We start from the raw sequence: 21845 nt of genomic DNA on the forward strand, positions 1-21845 counted from the left end.
CTTCATTCTTGTCAGCTAAGGATGCTGAAATGGGAATCTAGCTATAGTATGTAAACATTTTAGGATAATAAACACTGACATAACATTTTAAGGTCTACAAAGTGTTTTCATCACAACAACCTGTGTAGTGGGTAGACCAAAATTTATTATCCCTATTTCAGAGACAAGGAAACTGAGACATCAAAGAGGATGGGGTCGGAGAGTTATGGCCAGAAAGGACCTTAAAGATTATCAAGTCTGACTCCCTCATTTTACAGATTAGGAAACTGATTTTTGAGAGATTAAGAAGCTTATTCAAGGGGAAACAGGAAGTAAGTGGAAGAGCTAGGACTAAAACTCAGGTCTTCTCATTCTAATATACTATGCTGCTTCCCCCAAAATAAATACATGGAATGTACCAAATTACAATTTGGTGGTAAACTATTGTAATGTCTCTCTATGTAAATTCTAACTCTCTCCATATAATGTTAAGATGAAGTTTACCTTTAAATAAGAACGCAGTGATAGCCATATCTTAATGTTCTCCACCTTTTTGAGTCTGAAATGAGGAATTTCATATTTTCTAGCTTTCCTGGCAGAGGTAATATGACTAAAGAGTTTTGCAAATAAAAATCGCTAGGGAAAAGAAAAACATACAAAGAGAAATAATGTAAACATCTGTCAACCTCTATTACCACCAATTACCACTAGAAAAAGAAAAACAGTATGAAATTTTACTCAGTGCACACTATGATGGATGACTAAATTTCTTTTTTTTCTGTTTTTCTCTGCTTTTATTTAGCATTTTATTTTTTCTTAGTTAGATGTAAAAACAATTTTTAACATTCATTTTTAAAACTTTGAGTTCCAAATTCTCTCCCTTCCTCCCTCCTGACCCCCACCCCCTTTATTGAGAAGGCAAGCAATTAGATGGAGGTTATATATCTGTAGTTATGCAAAACACATCCTTATTGGATGACTAAACTTCCTTAAATTAGCTTTGCAAAACAAGTTCAAAGCAATCTGTACAACTAGCTGCAATTACTAGGTAGTTTTGCCTAATTGTTGTAGGGGAATGTTTTCCGTGAAGGGACAGCTGATTTGGTGTTTGTTGGAAAGTATCTGTTAGGTCAAAAGACATAGCAATAAAATTAATTTATTATTCAAAACTGAAAAGAGAGAAAGACAAAAGTGACCAAATGAAAACCTATCCCACTTCTCAACAGGAGTAATCAGAGGGGACTAGCTCCCTGTCTGCCCCAAACAAGGAGCAGCTCTTACAGGATAGCCCCAAGTGCTCGCTCTAGTAGACTTAAAAACAAATTCCCACCAAGGTCCTGCTATCACTTTTAATTAAATCACAGATTTAATCTCCTCTAATTCACTCTCTAATATAAAGATAGAGAATTAGTTCTATGCCTTAGGATGCTAAAGAATTCAGAAAAAAAGACATTAGCTAAGTAGAGAATATTTACTCTTGTGGAGAAGCCCAGTTCAGTAGGTGCAGAATAGGTTTCTAAAATCTTTTCTGATACTCAAAAAGCTTACTCTAAGAAAAGCCATGGACAGAAAATTATTCCCTATTCCTCTTGCTAATTTTATGTATACATGACAAGTTCATTTCCAATTAAAATTTTTCAGAACTTCACCCAGAAAATGTTAAGAACTAAGCTGTATAATATAATGAAACAAACTCCTAGTTTTAATAAAAAAATGTCTTGGAATTCAAATAGTACTATGAGAGAAACAATATCTTTTCCATGTCCAGGAAGAACTTGGTTTATGCAGCTGAAGAGGTATACACGTCACTGCATACACTGAAAATAAAATGACTGATGTTAAAAATCTAATTCATTTTTCAGATTCACAGCAGAAATCCCTTTGTTATCATTCCACATTCTTAAATAACTACATACTTATGGCTTACACATAATAATGATGTTATTTCACAGACATTAACTTTTGTACAGAGGAAAGAGGAAGAGAGTGGTCCCACTGCAACAAGAGACAGGAAGATTCATGATCTCCCACTGACCTGCTTGTACGTTCTCTCTGCCACACACATCATAAAAAAGAACATCCAGGTCAGACACAAGCGCTCAAGAAAATTGATCATTGCCAAAATGACGACTGATATCGAAGGCGATGCCCCACAAAGGAGGGTCAGGAGCTCCTCAGTCGAGATGGATCGTATTTGGTCCAGGTTCTTCTCATGGAAGAGTCGGTGTAAGAATGGGAAAAATGCTAAACCAGCAGTTACAATATTTCCCAGCATTTGGTAACCTACACCCTGCTGATATGCATTAACCTGGAGATTAATGAAAAATTACCATTAAATAAGGGAGGACTTACAAAGGTCATATTTAAACAAAACCAATTTTGAAAGATGTATTAGGCCTACTTTCCATAAGAGGATCCGGCCATGGGAGAGAGTGAGGCTTCACGTACATACTACTTGTCCTTCTTGGTCGATGTTGGGAATTTGATTAAATATTTATTAAGCACTTAGATACTATGTGTTTGAGATATAAAGACAAAAAGGAAACAGTTCTTGTCCTCAAGGAGCTTACATTCTAGGGGATAGACAAATAGACAAGCATAATTCAAGGTAAATTGAGGGAAAGAGAAATAATTAGGGAATCACTGACTGCTTCATCAAACTTATCCATGAAGTAGTCAAGGATCCTGAGAACTGGGGAAAACTCCAGTAAATACGCATGGGGGGAGACAAACTCCCTAATGGCCAGTGGTCTAATTTGGCTAGAATTCAGACTTCATGAAGGGGTCTGAATATGAAATAAGGCTAGAAGCATTAGTGCAAGTCTACCTGCAGAAGTTTATACTTCATAGTTTTTTTCCCCCCACAAAATTTAGGTTGCATTAAATCCAAGTGTGGCTTATTTTTTTATATTTTTTTCTTTTCAAAAAGTACTTCTATTAGCTCATATTGAAATTCAGAGAGGCAGACTGGTAAATGAGCTCTGCCTGGGCACTAGGAAGATCGGGGACCAAGTCCTGCCCCTGACACATTGTGAGCAAGACACATCACCAAGTGCTCCGGGGCCGAAGGCACCTGGGAGCCTATGAGTTGCAGGGAGAGTTTTCTCACCCAGAAGTTCTCTACACTGATGGAATCACAGGTCCAGTCTCAATCTATTCAAATCTAATGAGGTGCTGATCAAATCCATGAACACTCAACAATGGATTTGGGACCATAAAATACAAGAAAAGGGAAAGATGGGGAAATTGTGACACAAAATAGAAGAAACTATGCCAATTTTTTAAGACAAAAAAACCAAACCAAAGAAAATGCCATGCTATAATTTTATTACTTCAAAAGAGTTCAAGTTTCACTGTCATAGGTATTCCTTCCACTGACACAGATCCCAATACTTCCATGTTTTAGTCTTGGGTTTCTAATGGCCAAAATTACATTTCATCACTTGGGGGCCAATTTTCTTTCTACAGACCTTCCTATACATAGCTAAACTGATCCTTGTATAACAGATATAAAATCTATGTTTGGCTATATTTGAAGATTTTATCTCCTAAAAAGACCAACTAGATCTTATACTCTGCCAAAGGAGCCTTCAAGAACCTAGTCACTCCAAGCCACTATAAAGTAAATGGACTGCATCAAGGAAAGAATTTTTATAAGAAATTTCATATTTTTTTGGGAGGGGGGTGGACTTGGAGGCGGGAAGGCAAGGCAATTGGGGTTAAGTGACTTGCCCAAGGTCACTAGTAAGTGTCAAATGACTGAGGCCCAATTTGAACTCAGGTCCTCCTGACTCCAGGGCCAATGCTCTATTCACTATGCCACCCAGCTGCCCCCAAGAAATTTCATATATAACATTTTAGAAGGAAAAATATTATTAATACCAAAATTACCATATAACTCCTATTCACTTCACACAGAACACTAGGGCTCCAAGGACTAGAATTTGGGAGGTGCTGGAATAAATCTTATTGATTTAAAATTCTTAAACCATTCTCATTAAAGATTAGGCTTTAATATGACAATAAATACACATAAAGAATAAAAGCACTATTTGTTCATACACAATGGATAAGGGACAAGATATAGGCTAACACCAGTATACCTGCCCTGCAAGCAGAAACCTCTTTTGCCCTTCTCCTTGTTGATAGCACATGTCAAGACTTCCCCCAAGGGACTAGGGGGAAGGGGAAGAACACAAAGCACTGAGAGATCCCTCTTCCCTCCAGACTCTACAGTATGGGAAAAACAATAAAATATGAACATTTTGAAAATTTAATTTTTCTACACCAAATACAGAACTCTTTCAAAAGAGCAAATGGTGCCCACAATGTGGAATGTGTGAGAATTGTTTCAAGATTTAAAAACAAAAACACTTACCCTACTCATGATGATGCCACTGATTTCCAAAACAGACATATCCATTTTTTTGCATTCATTACCTTCCCAAATTATTGCACTCACTCGTTCAGAGGCAGGGCTTGTATTCTGAAGCCAGAACAAATGGTTCTAAAGATAAAAATAAATCAAGATTTCTTATCAAGTCTTCTCAATCTCCTCTGCAAGCACTTCTCCCGCTTTCCTGAGGACACTTACACAGCAACTGAGCTCAGTAAATGCTTCTCTACAAATCCCCTCAGCTAATCTACTTCCTCTATCTTCCCCAGAACTGGAATTGGTGTTGGATGCCCACGGGCACGGATAATAAATGATTCCTGCGAGAAAGTGTGATTGCTGATCTCTGAGATCTTTCCAGTTCTAAGATTTTGGATTGTAGCTGACTCTTAGATGGTTCTACTTAAGATTCCCTGCTGTCACTTCAAAGGTTAAGGAGAGAGCAGAATGGAGGAGTAGATTAGGAGACAGGAAGCCTGAGTTTTACACGCGACTCCTGTATAAGCTACTTTATAATCCTGACAAGTCACAATACTCTGGCTATTTGTTTCCTCATACATAGAAGTCTATGGGTTAATTCAGTTAAGATCTAAGGAATATTTAAGTATATGAGTCTATGAATAAAACTAAACTCTTCATTATGGCCACTGCCTTCATCCAGGATGTCCTGACCTCCAATTTTATCTCTTCCAATCCATCCTATTTACTACAGTCAAACTAATTTTCTCCCAATACACCTTTCATCATATCACTGACCTTCTTAAAGAATTTTCAATGTTCTCTGCAATTCTATTTAGACTACAAGTCTAAATTCTTAAAAATGTGATTTTTAAGGTCTTCTATAATGTTACTAATCTTTTGAAACCTAAATTGTTAATCTCATTTGCAATATTCCCCAACACAAATAAGGCTGTCCTCCAAAACACACCATTCTTTACCATTTCCAAAACCTCATTCATATCACCTCCTCTTATAACAGAAATGCATTCTGCTCCCCACTGCCTAATCATTCACATCCACTAAGGTTCAGCTCAAATCTTGTGTACTAAAGTCATCCTTGACAATTCTAGTTCTCATTCAATTCTCCTTTCTCTATAGTCACTTATTGTTTCAACCAAAAAGAAATTGAAACTTGATTACATGACATATATTTTCTAATTGCTTCCGGTATTAGTCTTATCTCTCCAAGTGATAGGGAAGTTTCTTGAAAACTCAAGAACAGGAAACTATTGTTTCCTCCTTGTCTTTGTATCTGAAATGCTAAGCAGAGTGCCTGGCACACAGTAGGCACTTAATAAACACTTGATGATTAATAATTCTTTTATAGTCCTCACAGTTTATTAAATACACAAAATATGAAAAAGGACTAGAAAAAATACTTCTTCCATATCAAGTGTAGTCTCTAGGATGAATTTAAAGAAAAAACAAGGCCAAGAATTATATGGGATAAAATGACATCAAGCCTTTGCAATCTGTACCAGTAAAAGGAAATCAGCAATGAGAGGTTAACAGTTATCTAAATATCTAAGGATCTGATTCAATAAAATATCTATTAAGCACCTAACTATTCATCAAACATTTATGAAGAACCCACTGACTATTCAACAAACATCTATTAACCACAATATCTATGCTTAATAGAAAGCACTTAGTAAAGTACTCTATCCTTCTATCAATCTACTATATATAGGCTGCTGGCAGTAAGAGGAAAAATTCAAGTTTGGAGAAAGTTTGGCATAAGACCCAATAAAGCCAGATTCCAAAAGCAGAAAGATGAAAACGGAAAGAGGACAAAAGACAAAAGAAAATGAAAGAGAGCTTTTAGCTTTGATATGAAATGCCATGCCATTTTCTTCACTGCTGAAAAGAGAGCTTCAGATCTGGGCACATCTCAGTCTCTGAAATGTTATATGAGGAATTATAAATAGCAGTAAAGAAAACAAAAGTGGGCACAGCACTGGACCAAATCATTTTCACAATCAATAAAATAATATAAATGAAATAAAACATTCACAAAGGAAACATGTACAAGAAGTAACAAAATTCCAAGGGCCCAGAGGTATTCATCCTCAAGATATCAAAAAGAGGAAGGAAGATACTGAAATTGGGAAGAAAAAAAATAGATGGTATTACTATAAAAAAGTGTGACCAAAAGAATATCAGTAACTAGTAACCAACATATCTACTTCCTCACCTCTACAAAATTTTTATGAGCATAATCTGTGCACCCAATGAAAGTATCATTGATAAAAATAAAATTATTAAGTTTTTGCAAACAATTTTCTTCAGCAAAATACATCTTCAGAGTCACACCTCCCAAAGGTATTTATTTTTCAAAAGACATTTGATTTGGTAGAGCAAAATGAAGTCTTAAACCTTTTCATCCCCCAAAAAGTGTCTTTCCCATGTACATATGAATTTCATGCATGATTGCTTGATAAGATGTAATAAAAGAGATAACTGTTACCACTATCAAGTAAATCATCAAAACCAGAAAATGTTTGGCAAAGGCACTTACCACATATGAAAGGCAAAGCTTAAATGGAAGAGAGATTCCCTATAAATGGAGCAGTACTGCAAATGTTTCTGTTTACAGATGACAGATACTTTGCTGACTGAACCAATCCCTGGAAGATCACAGCACTTCTTTAATGATACCCATGGCCACTTCAGAGTTTTAGTTTTAATAGTACATACAGGAAAAATTAAGTGGTTTAAGAATGCTTACTGGACAGAATATGATATACCGATGGATGGGGAAGCCCATTGAGTGGGTGATATTCACATGTGCATATTGGATATGTATCCTAGATGAACAATGAGTTGAGGCCAGAAATGAAAGAAGAGAGTAGCTTGGATTACATCTGTGGCCTCCTAGAACACAGTTACACAAGAGGTTAGGGAGTAGAGAATTGCACCAAAACCTAAAGCAGTGGTTCTTAACTTGGAGTCCATGGACAGATTTCGGAGGGCCCAAGAACTTGGACAGCAGATACACAGATAGACAGACAGACAGACAGACAGACAAAAAGACAGATAGACAGATATAGATAGATAGATAATCTTTACTTGCACTGACACAAAAATGTTGAGAACTCCTGATTCCTCTATGGGTCAACCTTAAAGCTTCTAGTCATTTGCTTTATTAGTGGACCTCACTGTTATAATATCTGGACATATTTCCCATGAACCAACTACCCAAGTACAAAGCCCTCTCCTCAACCTCAGTTGGCTGTTCCTTTATTCTCATCTTCCTCAACCCCATTGCAGATCTGCCTGTTCCGTTCTATTGGACCTTCTGAAACATTTGCTCTATAATTAACAAACTTCCTCTCATCTTACATCACTTCGTCTCTTGTTTCTTCCTTCTTCTGGCACTCACTGAGTCCTAGGCCCTCTTGATGACACTGATTCCCTGGCCCTACCTACCAATACTAGAGCACTTTCACTCATTCCCCACATACTCCTTGTTCAAGGTGGACTCTCTACATTGCCATCACTCAGAAACCTTTCCTCCTTTGTGATCCATGAAATCTAAATCTGTCACCTAGTCCAGATTCTGGAAGGTGTTATCTGCCAGTCCCCAAACACTCTTTCTTCCTTCTGAATTTAGAAATTAGAGCCCAGCTCACAAACTTTTTTAAGATCTAAGATCTAAGAGCTTCATGGATGACATCATTTCATCCCTCTCTATGCCTTATTCCTCCTCCTCTACCTTATCTTCATCCTCTGATCTTCTGATCCCTAAGAATGACCCACAGTTATCCACTGTCCTCTTACTGACTAGACTGAAATTTCTTCCTGATTTTGATCCCTGGGTGAATCAATTGAATACTATAACATCCTTTTTTCTTTTGACTTGGTCTCCCTGTCTTTCTCAGGCTGGAAACACAACAACTATTCACAGGCCTGATCCCACTACTGACCATCATGAGAGCTTTGACCTGTTCCTGGTCTGCTATGTCTCTCCTTAGGTAATCTGTTAGCCCCCGCTTCCAGATGCTAGAAATATAGATGCCAGACTAGTACTGACACCTAACTGGTTTAAGCCAACTGAAGTTCAGACTCCCCAGTGTAAGTGATTTACCAGCCTCAGCCTCCCCAGCTGCAGGGATTACAGGTGCACCCACAATGCCTGGTTATCCTCTATTTTGAATCCTTTGTATATCATTAATTGTTTCTTGCCAAATTCTAACCCACCATATCCTTTCTTTGGTTCTACCACATTCTCCTTAACAGAACAGAAGGAAATCATGAAGTCATGGGGGCTGTCATGATAGCCCTGCTGAAATGAGCTAACATTCATTCAGAGCTTCAGATGTGTGGCAGTTATCATCAATGCCCCCTCACTTCTAAACTGCCTACAATCTGGCTTCTGAACTCATCATTCCACTGAAACTGCTCCTTCCAAAGATACCAGTGATCTTTTAACTGCCAAATCTAAGGGCCTTTGCTCATTCCTCATCCTTCTTGGCCTATCTGCAGCCTCTGACACTGCAGATCACCTTCTTCTTTCTGGGTGTTTGTGACTCTGGTCTCTCTTGGTTTTCCTCCTACCTGACTGACTGCCCCTTCCCAGACTCCTTGGCTAGATCTTCATCCATGTCATTCCCACTATTTTTTCCTATTTTTTGCCCTTTCACTTTCTTTGGATCTCCATCTCTTTGGACTGAGTATAACGCCTGGCACACAATAAGTGATTAGTAAGTTTTTTGGTTGAAAGAAGGAAACCAGAGACTTCAAGAGGTAAAGAAGAAGAGAGAAAATACTCTGGATGCAGGGGACACCTGGCACAAAAGCAAGAGAAAGAAAACAGAGGGTCACCTGTGAGAAATAGCAAGAATGTCCAAATCTGTGCCTAAAGTGGATGTTTTGGTGATGGGTGGATCAGGCAGTTGAAATTCTAGAAGGAGGGGGCCCAATTAGAAGTCAATTACAATATCTGAGGTCTGAACAAGGATAGAGGCCATGCTAGTAAAGAAAAGAGGGCAGATGTGAAACACTGTCCAAGTAACACTGATTTGATATAGGGTAGAAGACTCCAATAAGAACTCCAATGTCTAGAAAGACAGTGGTAACCTCAAAACAAACAAGGAAGAGTAGAAAAGAGGTAGGTTCAGGGGAAAAGATTATTAATTTAGTTGCAGACATGTTAAGTCAGAGGTACCAGCAGGTGGCGGTTAAATGTGAGCTAGAGTTCAAGAGAGAGATTATCAATCAACAAACATTTATTAAGCATCTAACTGGTGTGCTGGACACTGATAAGGAATCATACTGAAGATGAAAAACAGATTTTGGAGGAATGAGTCAGAAGAAAAGACGGAAGAACAGATTATCACCAGGAAGGAGAATTTCAGAATTCAAAATCATAGATGAAGGTAACACATTTATAAGTGATGATAAGAGCCAAGGTAGGTCCTCATGTGGATAACCCTCTGTGGATAACTAAGGCAAAGTAAAGATGTAGGTTATCCTCCATGGTACTTAATGGTGCTGAGCACATAACAGGTAATTGATAAACACTTATATATTGATTTTCTGACTGGTTCTGTCCTGAGCCCTCTTCTTTCTCACAGCCTATCTTCAATCATCACCTGTTTTCATGGGTTTAATTATCATCTCTATAGAGGCATCTCCCAAATGTATCTTAGAAGTCCCGTCTCTGCCCGGAACTCCTGGCCCACATCACCAACTGCTGCTAGAATCTCTACCTGAATATCCCATTGGCATTTCAAATAGAGCCCAAACAAGATTTAGTGTCTGTCTCTCCTCCAAAAACTCCTATTGGCTTATTCTATGAGAAGCACTCAATGCTTCAGAAAATGCTGTCATTGTGACCACATTAAAAAAAGTAACAGTTTAATAAGGGACATTCATGTCGTAAAGTTTGCCACATACTTTCAGCACTGTCTCATTTGACCCTATAGACAGCACCACTGTGAAATATTCTTTGTTCAATTTTAAATATTAATAATTTTCAAATTCAGATGATACTATCATTGTACCCTGTAACTTGAAAGTCATTAATGACTTACTACGGCCTGTCACATAAGATGAAACCAGGAAATCAAAACCCTCTCCAATTCAGAACCAAACTCCTCCTATAATCTTATCTCCTACCTACTACCTTTCACATAATCTATGCTCTTATCAAACTGGAACTTTTCACAAACATATTGGGTGTTTTCTTATTCTAGGCCTTTGTTAATAGGTTCTTTACACCTATCCATCTCTAGCTTACTAAAATCTTTTAAGATGTATATTATCTCCTTCTTCCTTGGGCCATTCTTGGTAAAAATGATCTTTTCCTCTTCAAAACTCTTACAAAATTTTGTCCATATCTCACATATATAATTATGTTCTAATTTATATTATTCGTTTCTGTACATAAATTATTTAGTTCCTCGTAGCTAGGGACCATATTTTAGGTAATTTTTGTTTCTCTTTTAGGAGTTAGTACAGTGCTTTACATAAAGCAGGCATTTAATCAAAATCTGTTAAATGTTATTGTTGAATGATTATGTTTATGGTTTTCCTAGAAAAATATTTACTGAACATTTACTTATATGCAGGACACTTAATGGAAGCCAGATATGATTCAACAACCCTTCTATCTTCCTCCAGGGAAGCCTAGAGCCTGAACGCCCACTTCCTCACACATGGAAGAAAAATCTGATGGAGAACCACATCAAAATACTAAGGCTCTAAATTCTCTTTCAAATTCTGGATTGGATTAACTGCAAATTCTCGGTCAGTTTTGGACAAACACTTCATGGTGCACTAACTCCACAGTCCAAGGCATCTCATCACATCACTGTACATACAAACAAGATGTCCACACTCCCTTCTCCAAACTCTAGCCCTCTTTTAATCATTACTCCTCTTCCTCCCCAGTCCATTTCCAAACTCTTATCTAGTTTATTTCCAATGAGGTTTTCTGATCAGATTCTTATTAACCTCCTTCATGTTTTTTAATGTTTTAAAATTCTATGTTTTATTCTGAACTTAATGAATACCAAAAAAAGAACATCTCCATATGCAATTTAGAAAAAAGGGGAATTCTATGTTAAATTACTAGTATCAATTACATAGAGCTTGTTTTTAAAAAAAAAAATTCCCCAATTACATGTAAAAACAATTTTTAACATCCATATCTTTAAATTTTGGGTTCAAAATTCTCTCCCTCCTTTCCCTCCCCCTTCCTTGAGATGGTACAACTTGTTTTTTTAAGAAGTATATAATAAATTCAACACGTTACTTTCAAAGTCATCTTTTAACTTCTGAAATCATTTCTACTTCCCACTTTAATCACTATTTCTACCTTCTCACTTCACGTCTCCTTATAATGCATACTCTGTGTACTGCTGTTTAAAGATCATTTCTCTACCACGACCCCTCAGTTACATATATTCTTTTGAGACTCATCAGTCATGATCTGATTTCCAAGTCATTCTCCCAAGTTCAGACTCCTCTGTTTGACTTTTAACACCTTCTACAGCCTGACTCCACCCTTTCCAGGCTTCTCCTACATTGCTCACTTCCATGCATACTGGGTTCCAGTTAAATTACCATTTTTCATCCCTCCAATATATACTATACCTTCAAGCCTCTGCTCCAGCTGTGCCCTGTATCAGGAATGCCCTCCCTCCTCTTCCTAACATGAATAACACCTCTCCATCCCTTAACAGCTGGGAAAGAAGTCAGAAAGACTTCTCTGAATCACCCAGTTTGTAAAAATCTTCCCCCTCAGTCCTCATAGAGCAAATTTAAAAATATATAAATTTTCAGGGTACATAATATGACACTATAACTACCTATGTTGATGTTTTATTCCAACCTCTTCCTTCTCTCTCAACTAATTTGAAGGGACCACACATAATGAACTTCTTCTCTTTTCTCTGCCATTTTACACAAGATTCTGCACATAGCAGTCATTTAATAAATGTTCGTTTGTGTGGCACCACCGTAAAAGAAATGGCTAAGCAAAGGGAGAAATCACTAATAACCATGGCTTCTTCCAAAATGATAAGTGGAAAAGTACCCTGGCCAGATGTGCCCAAATCCCCTTTTGAGCTTTTCCTATGGATCCTTTAGGAACCATCTAAAAACCTTCAACGAATCTAATTTGAGTCTGAACTGAGGTTAGTTTACTAACTGTCTCATTTCCCCTTTTGTTTTTCTTTCCTTGAAAGTGGAAAAAATGTGTCTCTTTCCTGTGATAGATGATTAATTGGACCCCTACTTTATTCCAACCAGTATTAATCAGTTTGACATTATGATTTCAAAGGGATGGTGATTATAAGCTCTGCATATTAGGCCCCAGAGCTGTGAACTGCAGTTTTAAGTTCACTTGTTTAATCAAAGGAAGCTAACCAGAGAGCCTCCACTCTTCTATTTCCTTGCTATGGTGACCAAGCCCAATATAGCAGAGGTGACTCAATTACATGGAAAGTCCTTCAGCTATTTTTGTTGCCCCTCCATCCCTCATCATCCCTCTATTGTCCAACATGGGGAGATGACCCTGAGCACTTGGCCAGTGAGTGACCTTGGCTGCCAGACTGTGACCTGCCTTTCTACCAGCCATGTAGATGTTTTCACATCTGCTCATCAGCCCAACCCTATGAGCCTGTTCATCAACTTTGGGAGGACCTCCTGGAAGGTCAAGAGATCTATTAAGATCTGTTCACTAGTCCATTTGTCAATCAATGGGATTCTGTATTTTGTGCAGACCCTCCTGGAGGGTCAAGGGCAAGGTCTATCCACTAATCAGCCTCTGTATTTTTGGCCTGTTTCATTGGTACTATCCAAGTATCAAGCACTGTAGAGCTAAGGCCCTGGAGGGATAGGCATCTCAGATCATGAGGAAGATCTGAGGTCCATTTCATGAGAGGGAACCATGGACCTTATAATAAAGTGCCAATGGCTCAGAACTCTGCCTCAGTGTTGTTTTTTTTCTTGCAGATTGGACAGTTTTGAAAATTCCAACACTCCTAAATAAACAAATCTATGGTGCCTTGAACCTCCTAAAGTCCCTCTAGAATCTCAGGAAGATAAAATCATAAACATCAATTTTCACATAGCAGCATCTTCGTTTTCTCTATGAATTCACAAATATGATAATGCTTATACAAATATGAAACAGAGTAAATTTTCAAATAACCTAGGTCTACAGAGTAACAAATCAAGGGTCATACTAAAGAATGCCAAGAGAAAAACATATGCCCTCCTGCCTGACCCTTCCCCCAAGAAGGATGAAAATTTCTGAACACACCTGTTGGAAAACATCCTCTTTTGGATCCCGCTTAGTGCCTGGGGGCAGGGCCTTCACGTTTGTCTCTTCGCTGTCGCTCGTGGCGGATGAACGGCACTCAGGCCCATGCAACAGGTCATCCCACAGCATGTCCTCTGTCTCTGAGTCGTGGCGGGTGCTTTCCGAGTCCCTCCGACTACAGCTTCTAGAACCACCACTGACACCAGACCGAGACTCCTTCACATTGAAGAAGAAATAGCATACATCCAGTTTTAAAAAATGTAGCCAATTTTTCCTCTGTTCACTGTACTCTGAGGTCTCACATGCCACTAATACACTATAACAATTAGAATTTCATCCTCACAGCACTCCCTTGTGACTCTATTTACAGGGTCATCACACTAGTTCAGGCCTTCATCACCTCTCACTTGGATTATTACAATAACCTAATTGTACTCCTTGCTTCCAAGTTTCCACCTCCTGCAATCCACCTTTCACACATCTACCAAAATAACTTTTTTAAAGCACAGGTCAGACTATATCTCATCCCCTCTAAGACTATTTAGTGTCTCCATAATCTAAGATAAAATACAAATCCCTTAAAGGTCCTTCACAATACAGCTCCAATCCACTTATCCAGACTTATTTCATATTACTTTGCTTTACCAATTCCATGTTCCAGTCAAAATGACTAATGTGGCATGCCATCCCTGGCCTCTATGACCTTGCAGATGGAAATGCACTCCCTCTTCATGTCTACCTTTTAGAATCCTCAGGTGCCATCTCTCATGGGTAGCCTTTCCTGATTCCCTTAGTGGTCAGCGCTTCCTCCCTCCTCAAATTCGATGGTATTTACATCTGTTTATATGTGTGTGTGTATACATATACACACACACACCTCACAGTAAAACATAGCTCCTAGAAAGCAGTGATGAATTTTAACTTTGCTGTTATATCCCTAGTGCCTGGCACAGACTGTACACATATGAAGTGCATAATAAATGCTGAATTATTCAACAGGAAGGCAGAAGCAGACTCTTACAACCAAGGTATGTATCACATTAAAGTCTCTTCTTCTGCAACCCCAGCTGCTTAGCCTACCCACAACCTACCTACTGTCTTAACTATCATAACTGAAAAAGTGACCTGTTGTGCCACCTTTGATACAAATGTCTTATGTGAGTGATCTTCAATAAGTCACAATGTTATGATAATCTGCAGACAATAAGATGAAAAAATCTTACAATTTCAGATCCTCTGGCAAAGATACTCACCTGAAATAACACCTTACGTGTAAAGTACTCCTAAAAGATAAATTTGAGTGACTTTTACTCATCATCATCATCACTGATACTTTTAAAGATCACTGTATCACAAAGTTATTATAAAGCACCCTAAAGATTACTCTAAATCATCCAAATGGTGACCAGGTAGCTAAAAAGTGCTACTCTTATTTTAAAGTATCAAACCCTTGGTATTACTGCTTTGGGACAGCTAAGTGGACAGATGAAATGAAAATAATATTTAGTCCCTACTATTTATGCTGAATAAGTACTTTACCTGACTAAAGGCAGCTGACTCAAACTCTGATTCAGCCAGGCTATCTGAATCTCGGACCATTCGACACCATCTTGAAGTGGAATTTTTCTTTACCTAACCAAAAATAAAAAATAAAAATAAAAATAATGGAAATACAGGTTGAAGGAATGTCTAATAGTCAAATTATAAGGAATTAATATTTTTATTTCTAATTTTTAAAATTCAATTTTATTTCATTGATAGCTCCAAATTGTCTCTCCCACCTTCCCATTCCCCTTCTTTTTTGGAGAAAGCAAGAAAAGTAACATCCACTATAAGCATGTATAGTCAAGCAAAAACAAAATCTCCAAATTAGTCACGTAAAGAGCAAAATGCTAAAATTACTTGAGTGCCTTCAGGTTTCGAAGGTGGCTTTTCAGCCTTGACTTCATAGCCATTGTCACTTGAGGCGCCTTCTACGCTTCTGCGTAACAGGATCATCTGCGTTTGTTCTTCACAGTCATCTTCACTTGACAGCTCATCTGAAACTCCATTTCCTAAACGTCTATAACTTTCCTGGAAAAGGGACGAGAACACCCTCAATGGGGAAGGCACACACTACTTCTCTAAGTCGTAAGCTGAGCTGAAGATCAAAATACAACAAACAACCTAGAGCTACTCTTTGGTGCCAGTAGAGAACTATCTTAGTTAATAAATACTGATAAAAAATAAATAAACTAAACAAATATACTAAAGTTGATTTCAATTACTACTAAGGTCTAAGAAATGCAAAACCATTTCCTTTGAAACTATAAATTAAATATATTGACAGTTTTATAATGTCTTCTAACTAGTTGACTCCTTAAAATATTCATGGGGCATGATTTATCAACCTGCACATAATTTTCCATCAGAAAGACAGAAATGTCCCCTCACCTAGTTTGTTTATCATGGTTAGATCAAGAGACTTAAGAACACCTTTCTAATCCTGAGGATTGTAAACAATCTACAATATTCAATGAGTAGTTTGCTTTTACATTTCTTGTGGTTTCTGGATTTAGTTTATTTGATAAAAAGGCTATGTACAAAGCTATAAATAATGTATTTATCATGGATTTCTAACAGAGTACAGGGTTGGAACTAATAAATAGGAAATGGAAGATTTTAAGGATACATTTCTCATTTAAATCTTACCTGATTCTTATCCCCATCTGAAAGTTTTGCTTTCTCTCTTGCTTGCCACATTCTCATTTCTGATCGGGGATGTTTTTTCTTTGTGTTGAGATTCAAACAAGTTGGTGTACTTTCAGTTTCAATTCCTTTGTCAGTTAATAATTTTACTCTTTTTGTCCGGCTGAAGAAAATTGGAAAGAAATAATAATAAACTATATAGCTTCTAAAAGTATTCATTTTCTAAAGTCATTCTTCTCTGTTGGCTATATATCAAGTCATGTGTTTTTAATATTTTTTTAAAGTGACTTTGTGTAGCCCCTAACTTGGTAAGAGGTGGTGGGCAACATTCAGCCAAATCAAGAGAGAGGAAGGTTTATAATTTCCACTCATCTTCAAATGCCATACCAATTTCTGCTTCCATACTTTTGGTCATGTGATATCCCTTGCCTAGAATGCCTTCTGTTCCCCCCCTCTGCCCCAATGCCTACCTAAATATTACAGATCCTTCAAGGCTCAACTCAATTCTTACCTCCTCTAGAAAGTCTTCTCTTAGCACTGCGTTCCACATTAATTTCTCCTGTGAATTCCTATGGCCCTTAAATAGTACTACACAAATATACTGCCTTGGATTAGCCTTCTCTGATTGTGTCATATTGCATTAATTTCCCTGAACCAGGGATATTGAAAATCCTCAAGAAAAGGGACCATGACATACTTTCTTTGTAGCCATTCCCCAATAGTATCAAGGATAGTGGCAAGCACTCATGTACTGATGGATCCAACAATTTCAGTTTAATATGTATTTATTAAGTACTACCATGTGTTAGGCACTAAAGATACAAATATGAAAAATGTTACAGAGGTGAAATAAACATATAAAGATGAAAAACAACACGGTCCCTGTTGTTGAGAAGTTTAATGATGGGGGAAGGGAGGTGGAGTGACAGAATATAATACATATGCAAATAAATGATTAACAAAGCAGAGTATAATAATAAAACAAAAAAAGCTGGCAAAATATTAGAAGAAATTTGAGGAAAGAAAGCACTTTTAGCTAGAAGTGGGAAAGATAATAAAGTGTGGCAAGGGGGACAGAATAGAGGAAACTGTGACAGAGCAAAGTGGCATCTGAGTTAAGCCCAGAAGGAAGAGAGAAATCTCAACAGATGGAAGTGAGGGTGAGAATCTGTTCCAAACATGGAAAATGCCCTGAATAAAAGCACAGGGATGATTGCACAATACTACCAGGGAAAAGCAAAGTCAACAGATAGCAGTTTGAATCCTGGTTCTCTGGCATTTGCTCCCTGTGCAACCCTGAACAAGTCATGTAAGCTCTATGGGTCCCAGGTTCCTCATTAGAAAAATGAAGGGGTTGGCCACTAGATGGTCTCTAAGGCCTCATCCAGCTCTAACTGATGATCCTGTAATCTTAAGGAGGAGACATGGAGAGTAATCCAAGTTGACTGAAACAACCTGTGAAGGGGTATAATACAAATGAAAGCTGGATAGGCAGGCTGGTGCCAGCATGAGGGCCTTGAGTTTATTCTGAAGGCATTTGGCAGTCAAAGAGTTTTGATCAAAGAAGCAATCACACTGCATTAAAAAGATTAGTGTATTAGTATGGAAGTATGGAAGAAAGGACAGAACTGAGACAAGATAATTCGTTAGGAGGAGATTATAATAGTTTAGGAGATGACAAATAAAAGTCTAAATTAAGATAGTGTGGAAAAGAAGGCCCAGATAGGCGAGAGTTCAGGTGTCTAAGAGATGGTAGAGATATTAACAGAAGTAGAGAAATTAGGGTAAAGAGAAGGTTTATGTTGGAAAGACAATATTAAGTCTAAGGGATTAGCAAACAATTCAGGTAAAACTATCCTACAGACAGGATGAAGTCCTAAGAAGATGACGAAACATCTCCATGGAGATGACTGCTAAAGCCATGGAAATAGGTGCGTTCACCAAGAAGAACATGGAAGCAGAGGGGGGAAATGTATTGGGAACAGAACCTTGGGAGGAAAATAGTGAAGCAGCAAAGAGGACAAAAAGAACAGTCACAGTTTCCCTAATTCTATGAGAACATCAACTGATGAGTATGAAAATACCTTATAACTACAAACAAATTAATAAGATACAACTGTATCTTCATCAAGACAGTAAACAATTTTTTAAGTTAAAGGCCCAAGGCAAAACTAACCCTATGTTCCATTACTACTGACCTTTACTCTCCATTAGCTGACACATTGGAAAACTAGAATCTAGTTCCTCTTAATCTCCTCCAAAATTGTTAGCTCAAATAAATAAGGGTGTTAACAGTCCCGATGCTATTTGGATTTTAATAGGAGATTTCTGAAAACTAAAAGTCTTTAAAATACAAAGGAATGAATCTGGGTACCAAGACAGGCAGTGGAAAATTAGGAGGCAAAGAGGTCTTTAGAGAACCCTTAAAATTATACTACAAAGCCTACCTAGGGCACTAGACTTGGAGTCAGAAGACCTGGCTTCTTGCTCCCCTTCCTATTAGCATTAGAAGAAGTTTGCTTAACCTCTCTGAGTCTCACTATCATTTATAAAATGAGGATAATACCTTAGTTATCATAAGGATTAAATGCAAATGTATTAAATATAAAATGAGGTGCTTTATAACTGTAAATCAGCATGTAAAAGTAAACTATAATTTAAAAACCAACTCTGATTATGTAGCTATTACATACAAGTATAAATTTAAATATGAAATCAAACAAAATTCCAATGTAAGACTTCCCACCTGTTGCAAAAGAGAGTCCCCCAAAAACCACCACTTAGGGATGCAGATTCCGAAGATTCTACTCCTCTGACTTTATCAGAGCAATTATAACTTCCACATTCTCTGCTCCCATCACCATTTACAGTTTTGCGTAATTTTCTACAAAAGAACATTTCAACAGCTTCAGATTATTCAAACCCTTCTCTCTTCTGCCACAATGAACATCCAAATACTCAAGATTATGCCAAGAAACAGAGCTATACATACTTTAAATCTGCATACTTTTGCAACAAACCACCATCTTCCTGACATCATGTACAGTCAAACCTACATAGCGAAGGAAGATGACACACCAAGAACACATAAGGTTTAGACAATGTGGTGAGGAAACTACTGGCAATATATAAAGTCCCAAATCCAAAGTCCTATGGAAGTGGGTGGCCTAAGACATCATTTTGCTTGATCACAAAAGAGTCAGTCACTAGTGAGAAGTATGTTTGGTAACAAGTGCAGACCAAAGTTGTCTTCACATATGCAAAAGGGTATCCTCCAGCACATCAATAGATAGCACCAGCATCGACAGCAGTTAACTTCTAATACAAAGGATGAACAAAAAAATTAAAAACAAACAAACAAAAAACACCCAGACCCAGGGAAGGTCTAGGCAAAAGAAATCTGTCCCAGCATTAAAAGACTGAACTAATTCACAGATGTCTTTTTGCTGGCATCCTATGCAGATGGATAGAACAGGTAGCAAATACTAAAGACAGAGACATAGCACTTCATTTTCACAGAAAACTTATCAAGTTGATTGGCTGTGATGAAATTTAATTCTCCTTTTTTTGACATAAAAACAAAATTTGACAAATAGCATTCAAAAATAAGAATACACCAACACTCACAGAAAACAACTTATAAGATGATATGTGTAGAATTGAATTATATGGATTAAGTGGAAAAACGAGATAAACATTTAGCTACCTAAGAAACATGTTTTTTACCATTACTAAAATCCAAACTGTGAAACTATCACTTGAATTTCAGTTATATGTGCTAAGGTCAAATTAAATTAAATTCTGTTAAAGCTTAGCTTTAGAAATTATGTTTAAGGGTACGAAAGAAGGGAAAGTGGCAGATTTAAAGCATGTTGAATGCTACAGTAACATGTTAAACTTTTAATTACACTGAATATATTTATATACATATATATTTATATTTATTTTCACCCACTTTTGATTGGGAAGTTGGATTTGAGAAAATGCTGCTTGCATGCACTATAATAAAAAGATTAGTAAAACTGAATGTCATAAAATTCACAGACCCAGTCATGGCCTAAAATACGTATCATCAAAAGATCAACCTAGCTAAGCTCTGAGAAGATCATCACAGTGTTTACCAGTGTGTGGTGAATTTTTTGGCAAAAAAACCTCTTAAAGACAGTCTATCAAGTCAAATAGAGTTTACAGTCTGTTGGCAGAGAAGGTACTCACAGTGAATGTCATTATATTTAATTTTTAAAAGAATCACAGGATGAAAGAATCCTAACTCAAAATAGACTAAAAGTTCACAGGCAAACTGACACATAAGGATAATTTTTATAATCACTCATTATAAAAATCACAGAAAACAAAGTTGGAAAGAAACACATAAGCAAAGATGCACAGATTTTTCATCCAGGTATTTTTTAAACTTGTACAAAAAATATCTCTTTCCAGGAAGTATATAATTACAAGTATAATTTCTCATTTTACCTCCTCCTCCGGTTTCCATTGGTTGCTGAAGGTTTAGCAATCTGAGTGGAGACTATTTGACAGTGGACAGTTCCCATCAATAGCATAAGGCACATTGGACCAATCACTTCACTTACATTCACAACAGGCATTACGAAATACAACACAAATGCTATAACTGAAAAGGAGAAGTTTCAGAATGTGAAAAGTTATACTGAGGAGTACCTTTAATTGATTCTCAACTACTCCTAATTAATTTGACAATATTCATCATTTTACTAAAGCTTCAAAGTACATATATATAATCTTATCTTACCTCACAAAGAAATTTTTTTACCTACTAAATGACAATAAAATTCTGTGAATAAGGTCTAGGCATAATAACCAAAGGTTGTGTTTTTTGGCATTATGCACAATTTTTCCTTTTGAAGAGAGTAAGTCATGAAAAATTATGATATCCATATATAATCATTCTAATTAATTCAACTAGTCAGGATTTAAGAGTCGGAGAAAGTTGAGAGGCAAATTTAGATTATAAAAAGGACTAAAATAATTTACATCCAACAGACACTGAAAATGCAAGCTATAGTCTCATTCTTTGCCCCTTTCTTTGAGAGGCAGCACAGTGTAATGAATTGACTGACAGACTTGAAGTCAAGAGAATCTGGGTTTAAAACCTGCCTCAGGTACTAAGTGTGTGACCCTGGGTAAGTCACTTCACCTTCGTGGGCCTCAGTTTCTTACATGTAAAATGAAGGGATTGGATGCAATGACCATCTAGCTTTAATCTATGATCTGTGGCCTTTTCTAATAAAACTAAAAGGACTACTAGAAATTCCACCAAATCATAAAACACAACTCATATGTTTGAAAAGTTATAAGGAACCCTCATTTGAGACACATCATGAAGATAAAAAGCATCATGTATAAAGGAGAGCCTCACCAAATTTATGAAGTCAAATTAAAAATTAACAGTCAAGTCTACCAGTTAAAAAGAAAAGACTGTAGCACAAACCTGATACCATAAACATGTCACCAAGGCTATACAGATACCAGGAC

At 37.1% G+C, this 21845-nt stretch overlaps 1 protein-coding gene across 8 annotated transcripts in view; it reads right to left on the minus strand.

Annotated features, from left to right (window-relative positions):
* Positions 1-21845, minus strand: part of PHTF1 (putative homeodomain transcription factor 1) — a 45201-nt gene that overhangs the window by 13983 nt on the left and 9373 nt on the right. For 5 of the 8 annotated variants that reach the window (XM_072644392.1, XM_072644391.1, XM_072644396.1 and 2 more), the window contains 9 exons: positions 20808-20964; positions 19078-19215; positions 16335-16494; positions 15546-15716; positions 15183-15275; positions 13644-13859; positions 4358-4486; positions 2015-2287; positions 484-615 (listed from right to left, as the gene is read on the minus strand). In XM_072644392.1, coding sequence (XP_072500493.1) covers positions 484-615; positions 2015-2287; positions 4358-4486; positions 13644-13859; positions 15183-15275; positions 15546-15716; positions 16335-16494; positions 19078-19215; positions 20808-20964 — 1469 coding nt within the window. The remainder of the gene's footprint in view (positions 1-483; positions 616-2014; positions 2288-4357; positions 4487-13643; positions 13860-15182; positions 15276-15545; positions 15717-16334; positions 16495-19077; positions 19216-20807; positions 20965-21845) is intronic. The other 3 variants (XM_072644395.1, XM_072644394.1, XM_072644398.1) reach the window with 1 other exon arrangement.

Source organism: Notamacropus eugenii, chromosome 2 (genome assembly GCF_028372415.1).
Source record: "Notamacropus eugenii isolate mMacEug1 chromosome 2, mMacEug1.pri_v2, whole genome shotgun sequence".
Classification (NCBI taxonomy): domain Eukaryota; kingdom Metazoa; phylum Chordata; class Mammalia; order Diprotodontia; family Macropodidae; genus Notamacropus; species Notamacropus eugenii.